Here is a 6573-nt window from a genome sequence, read left to right as displayed (position 1 = left end):
TTTATATCATTTTGTTTAAGTTGGTTAAACCCTAATTGGGTAATTTGGGGGTTTTGGCGGTTTATGTGATTGTGTGTATGTATGTATAGGAGGAGGATTCGTTGAGGAAAGATTATGAGTTAGCTGCTTGATCGTCTTTTATCGGTGTTTGCATTCCAGGTAAGGTTTCCCTACTCAGTATTAGTTACATGGCTTTGTTGGTGTTGCTGTTGTTAATGTTGTAGTTGTTGAGTAATTGTCGTATTGGATTCTAATTTGGTGATTATTGGTAAAGTATTGTGATTATCGTATAACTGTCTGTGATCTTTGGGGTACGTCCCTGGCTGAGTTGAGTCACTTGCGGGAGTGGCTTCACGCCCCTGATTCGCCTTCTGTGGAACCCGCCACAGAAGGGATGTGCACATTAATGAACATGGGTTTATCGCTCGATGGAGATGAGCGGGGCTTAGGTGGGAACGCAGTGCGGTCCCCCAGTTTGCGCGAGGAGTACATGTTGCGATGGGTACTCTGGCAGGGCTACACACTTTAGTGTGTAGTCAGTTATGAGGTGATTGGAGATGGAGACTGGAATTGTTGAGTTGTTTGTATCTTTGTTTCATGGTAGCTTTGTTTTATGTAATTAGTACTGACCCCGTTAATTGTTTTAAAAACTGTGGTGATCCATTCGGGGATGGTGAGCAGTTGTTGAACAGGTATGAGAAGATACGCTTGAGTTAGCTGGGATGAGTCACCACGAGGTAGTCTTAGAGTCTTCCGATGTTTTGATTTAATCGTTTAATACTTTTGGGTTTTGAGAACGTTGTATTCTACTTTTATCAGTTTTGGACATTTGAACATGTAATCACTTTAACTATATCGTTATTTAAATTATGTTTCTTCATTGTCATTTGATTATCATTGCCTCGGGTAACCGGGATGATGACGTTCTCATACCTTAAGTGGTCCTGGTAAGGCACTTGAAGTATGGGGGTGTCACAAATCCCCTATCCTCGGGACGAAGTCCAAAAGCTAAGGAAAGAGGCTCTCGAGCCCAATCACTTGACACGAGCTGACTGCCCATTTCGAGTGGAAAAGGCCACCAATGCTCCAACTGCACAAGCTAAGGAACCTACTGTAGTCGAGGCCCTTAGTGAGGGGATAACCCAAGAGGTCCCTCTCATTAAGCAGCTACAAAAGACTAAGGCCGATGTTTCTATCTGGGAGCTCATTTTGAGTTCATTCGAACATCGACACGCCCTATTACAAGCACTAATAAGCATGAACATGTCTCCAGATATTGCTCCAAATGACGTGGTGGCCCATGTTGTCCAAAATCCACCACGACTTGTCAATGCGGTAACCTTTTCTGATGAGGGTCTACTCTCTATAGGGCCCAAACACGGCCTAGCCATGTACATTGCTGTGACATGTCTTCAAAAGCATGTCCCTATGACCCTTGTCGATGACGGGTCAGCTGTTAATGTTCTACCACTAAGGACAGCACACGTTTTAGGCCTTGACAAAAAGGACGTCACTCCAACCACTCAAACGGTTCGAGCCTTTGATGGGACGATTCACAGGGTAACCGAGATTGTCGACCTAGTAGTTCAAACTGGGCTCATTGAAAGGAAGGTTAGTTGTCACGTCATTGATATGGCCTCATCCTTCAACTTATTACTGGGAAGGCCCTGGATCCATGGAGTGAAAGCTTTATCCTCCACTTTGCATAGAAAAATCAAAATCCCTCTCAAAGGAGAAACTGTCACCATCGATGCTACCCCTATCGTAGTAACTGGGGGGGATCTGGTTTTAGAAGTAATACTCGATACCTCAAATGATGATTGTGGGTTCGAGGTTATAAAAGTAATCGACTATTGTCCTGAATTAGAAAACATGGACTTGTATACTAGAAGTCACGTCTGTGAAACCATTCTCAAGACTGGGAAGTACTTTGGTTTCTCGCTATACCCTCGAAAGGAGGATACCCTGGTACTAAAGGGCGTTGTCCTTAAAGGAACGACGTTCGGGTTGGGATACGAGCCCACTGAACAAGATCTCAAAAAGAAAAGAAGGACGGTTACAGATCGAAAAGCTTATCCACTAACACTGAACGGATACTTCGTGAAAGCCGGAGAAGCAGAACGTTGTCTCGACTTTCGCGAACCTCTTTTTGACGAAAAGAGTAAGAAGTTGGTCCCTGGAATTGAAATATTCCAAGATTGTCACTACATTCCAGAGGATGTGCTATCCGTGACACCCAGAAAGGCCAAACTTACACCAGTCGAAGACGGGAATGCCTTAGGTCTCCTTTTTTGGGAAGAGAGAGAAATGGAAAAACCAAGCGAAGAGTTGGTTAGTATGATCCTGTGAAGCGATAGGTTCTATCCCTCTACCCTCATCACTGATGTAGCTCCTAAAGGGACTATATCTGGATGGAGGAAAACTATCAAATGGACTGATAACAGAGATTTGCTCTTCAAGATGACCACAGAAGAAGGAGAGATGCTTAATCCAGATGATGATTCTGAGTCTGAGTCTGAGTCTGAGTTTGAGTCTGAGTCTGAGTCTGAGTCTGAGTCTGAGTCTGATCAGAGTCTTAGGGTTGAGTCTAAAGAATCGAATGTTGAAAACAACCCTTCACCAGTCTTTCCTTTTGACGTGCCTTCCCCTAGATCTGGTATTCCGGGGCCTGTCCCGAATACCACCCCCCATTCCGCCACTGACCTCTGATCAGTTGGCCCAAATGTTAGCGCATTTCGTGCAGTTTCAAATTAATAATAAGATGAACCAGTTTGCTTACGACTCGTCTCCTTTACATTGCAATCCCATTTCTGAAAATGTTGGTTTTAATAATGACTTTGAGAATGAGGTTGGGAAGGGACAAGTTGAAGAAGAGGAAGAGGAGATAGTACCGCCTCCGCAATTGGTTAAGAGGTTGGAGGAATACGACCAAAGAAACTCTGTTATCGAAGATACGGAAACCATCAATGTAGGAACCACCTTAGAACCCAGAGAACTCAAAATAGGTACCACTCTAGATCCTACAGAAAAACAAGGGTTCATAGATTTGCTGAATGAGTTCAAAGATGTCTTTGCATGGTCATACAGAGACATGCCAGGAATCGATAGGGAAATTGAGGAACACAAAATCCCAATCAAGCCAGGGTTTAAACCAATTAAACAAAAATTACGTAGAATGCGTACTGAGTGGTCTTTGAAAGTCAAAGAAGAAATCCATAAACAACTCAAGGCTGGGTTTATTAAAGTATCCGAGTACTCAGTTTGGGTAGCCAATGTAGTACCAGTACCTAAGAAGGATGGGAAAGTCCGTGTGTGGACTTCCGGGATTTGAACAAAGCCAGTCCGAAGGACGACTTTCCATTACCTCACATCGATATCTTGGTTGACAATACCGCGAATCGTGCCCTACTATCTTTTATAGATGGGTATGCCGGATACAATCAGATAAATATGGTCGAGGAAGATATGCACAAAACCGCATTTATCACGCAATGGGGAACCTATTGTTACACGGTAATGCTGTTTGGGTTGATAAATGATGGGGTAACGTACCAAAGGACCGCGACAACGTTATTGCACGATATGATGCATAAGGAAGTCGAGGTGTATGTCGATGACATGATTGTGAAATCAAAGGAACGTGACGGTCATCCAAAGGCCTTACGAAAATTCCTTGAAAGATTAAGGAAATATAACATGAGGTTGAACCCTCAAAAATGCGCTTTTGGGGTTACTTCCGGTAAGCTCCTGGGTCATATCGTCAGCCACCGTGGTATTGAGATTGATCCTTTGAAAATCAAGGCCATTATGGAAATGCCTCATCCCAAAACTGAGAAAGAAATTCGAAGTTTCCTGGGTCGAATCCAATATATAAGCCGCTATGTCTCGAAGTTGACAATGATATGTGAACCGATATTTAAGAAATTAAAAGTCGGAGAACACGAGATGTGGGATGACGAATGTCAAGCCACATTTGCCCTCGATCAAAAAAGTTATGTCTGCTTCATCTGTGCTTATTCCACCCATAGCCGGATTGCCACTATCCTTGTATCTAACAGTAACAGATACCGCGATGAGAGCAATGTTGGCCCAAACTGTGGAAAAAGAAGAAAGGGCAATTTACTACATCAGTAAAAAGTTCTTAGAATATGAAGTTAAGTATACCACGTTATAAAAAACATGCCTAGCCCTAGTCTGGGTAACAAAGAAGCTGAGACACTATATGCTTTGTTATAGTGTCAGTATATACTCCAGAGTGGATCCAATCAAATACCTGTTTGAAAAACCAGTATTAAATGGCAGAATGTCGAGATGGAATCTCATGTTAGCTGAATTATATCTTAAGTACGTACCCTTGAAAGCAGTGAAAGGAAGGCATGTCGCCGATTCCTCGCTGACTACCCAATAGAGGAAGACAGTGTTACGGACATGTGATCTTTCCCAGATGAAAACGTGATTCATGTCGAAGACGAAGTATAGGATCTTTATTTCGATGAAGCATCGAGTAGCATAGGATATGGAGTCGAAATCCTCTTCATTTCACCAAAAGGAGAACATGTACCTGTATCCATCAAGTTAGATTACCTCGCCACCAACAATGCTGCTGACTACGAAGCATGCCTACTGGGTTTGCGCAGTGCTATCAGTCTAAATATAACGAAGTTACTGGTACATGGTGACTCATCTTTAGTCATTAACCAAGTAACAGGGTCGTGGAAAATCAAAAGTAATAGTCTGGCACCTTACTAGGCTAAGATAGAGGAATTAGAAAAGTATTTCGAGGAAATATACTATATCCATTTACCTAGAGAAGAGAATCAATTTGCCGACGCACTGTCTAAGTTGACAGCCTTGGTTAACATCCCAGATCATATAGACAACATGCCACTATGTGTCGAACGAAGATCGGGACCATCATACATAAATGAGATTAATGGCACTAAGGAAGATGAGATCGAACCTTGGTACACATCAATATTGAAATTAAAAGACACGGGAGAATACCTTATCAACCTCGATGCTCGGGGAGAGCGAGCATTACGGATGCTCTCGGCCCAGTTTGTCGAGGCTAATGGAGGGCAACTATACAAAAGACCGTGCAAGGTGTCTTATTGCGATGTATTGATCAAAAGACAGCCGACAATGTCATGGAGGAGGTTCATGACGAGAATGCGGACCCCACATGAATGCTCACATGTTGACTCGTAAGATCATAAGACTTGGTTATTATAGGACCAGAATGGAAGCAGATTGCCGACATTATGTTCGACATTGCCACAATTGCCAGATATTTGCAAATGTACATCATGTACAACCCTCTATGCTATATACCATGACATCACCTTCGCCTTTTTTAACCTTGGGGATCGACATTATCGGAAAGGTGAACCCTTCTGGGTCAAGAGGATATTGTTTCATTTTGGTCGCAATCGACTACCTCACGAAGTAGGTAGAAGCTTGGAAATGGGACACCCCACAAACTCATCAGTGATAACGGGACCCATTTCCAAGCTAAAACGGAGGTTATACTCGAAAAGTATAAAATCAAGCACCATAAGTCATCACCATACAGGCCACAGACAAATGGGGTTGTAGAAGTTGCCAATAAAACACTTACAGCCATTTTGAGGAAAATGTCTGATAACTATAAAGATTGGCCATTGAAGATACCCTTTGCCTTGTGGGGATATAGAACTTCAATCAAAACAGCCACGGGGGCAACCCCGTACTACTTGGTTTATAGGATGGAGGCAATTCACCCCATAGAACTAGAGGTACCATCCTTAACGATATTACTTGAGAGACAAGTTCCTGAAGCAGATTGGATCCAAGCTAGATATGACTCTTTGGTTTTACTGGATGAACGACGCTTGAACGCGTTGTATCAGGTTCGACTCTATCAGAAAAGGATAGAAAGGGCTTTTAATAAGAAGGTGAAACCTAGAAAAATCAAAGAAGGAGATTTGATGTTGAAATCGGTTCGTGCACTATTGCCAATAGACACGTGGGGTAAATTTAAACCAAATTGGGCAGGCCCATATTTGAGGAAAAGAATTCTGACAGGAGGAGCGGTTCGGCTGACTGATCTAGATGGAAACGACTTTTCGAATCCTACAAATCCAGACCAGTTGAAAAAATACTATCCCTAAAGACCTCATTCTCAAACGTTATGAAATAAAATTCGGATTGCATTTATATTTGAGTCTAGTTTCAAAGTCTGACATTCGTTGTCTCTGTATTATGAATTATGAACTACGAACCCGGTTTGATTCTGCTGAAAAGCAGATACGTAGGCAACTCTTTAAAAGAGTACAACCGAAATAATGTAATTCTAAATACAAAACTGGGAATTTCTAATAAATAATATTTCCTTTATTTATTTCACTAATTCCGGGTGAAGCCCATAGTGTCTAAACCATATAATAATAATAATAATAAAACATAATATAATAGCTACCTATCCCTCATATAGCTGAGTCATGTAAACCATCACGAGACTAAGTCTCACCCATCTTCACTCTAGCCCGTTTCTTCAAAGGAACTACACTTTCTTCACGCGGGCCCAGTCTGTCT

At 42.2% G+C, this 6573-nt stretch overlaps 2 protein-coding genes across 2 annotated transcripts; both read left to right on the top strand.

Moving 5' to 3' along the window:
* Positions 1 to 963: 963 nt before the first annotated feature.
* LOC141620558 (uncharacterized) lies at positions 964 to 3331 on the top strand. Its single transcript, XM_074437397.1, has 4 exons — positions 964 to 2281; positions 2390 to 2519; positions 2572 to 2656; positions 2771 to 3331. Exons 1-4 carry the CDS (start codon positions 964 to 966, stop codon positions 3329 to 3331), a joined length of 2094 nt encoding a protein of 697 aa, XP_074293498.1.
* Positions 3332 to 5633: 2302 nt separating this feature from the next.
* LOC141620557 (uncharacterized) lies at positions 5634 to 6149 on the top strand. Its single transcript, XM_074437396.1, has one exon. It carries the CDS (start codon positions 5634 to 5636, stop codon positions 6147 to 6149), a length of 516 nt encoding a protein of 171 aa, XP_074293497.1.
* The last annotated feature ends 424 nt before the right edge of the window (positions 6150 to 6573 follow it).

This window comes from Silene latifolia, chromosome X, assembly GCF_048544455.1.
Source record: "Silene latifolia isolate original U9 population chromosome X, ASM4854445v1, whole genome shotgun sequence".
Taxonomy (NCBI): Eukaryota; Viridiplantae; Streptophyta; class Magnoliopsida; order Caryophyllales; family Caryophyllaceae; genus Silene; species Silene latifolia.
This window is presented reverse-complemented; position numbering and strand designations above follow the sequence as displayed.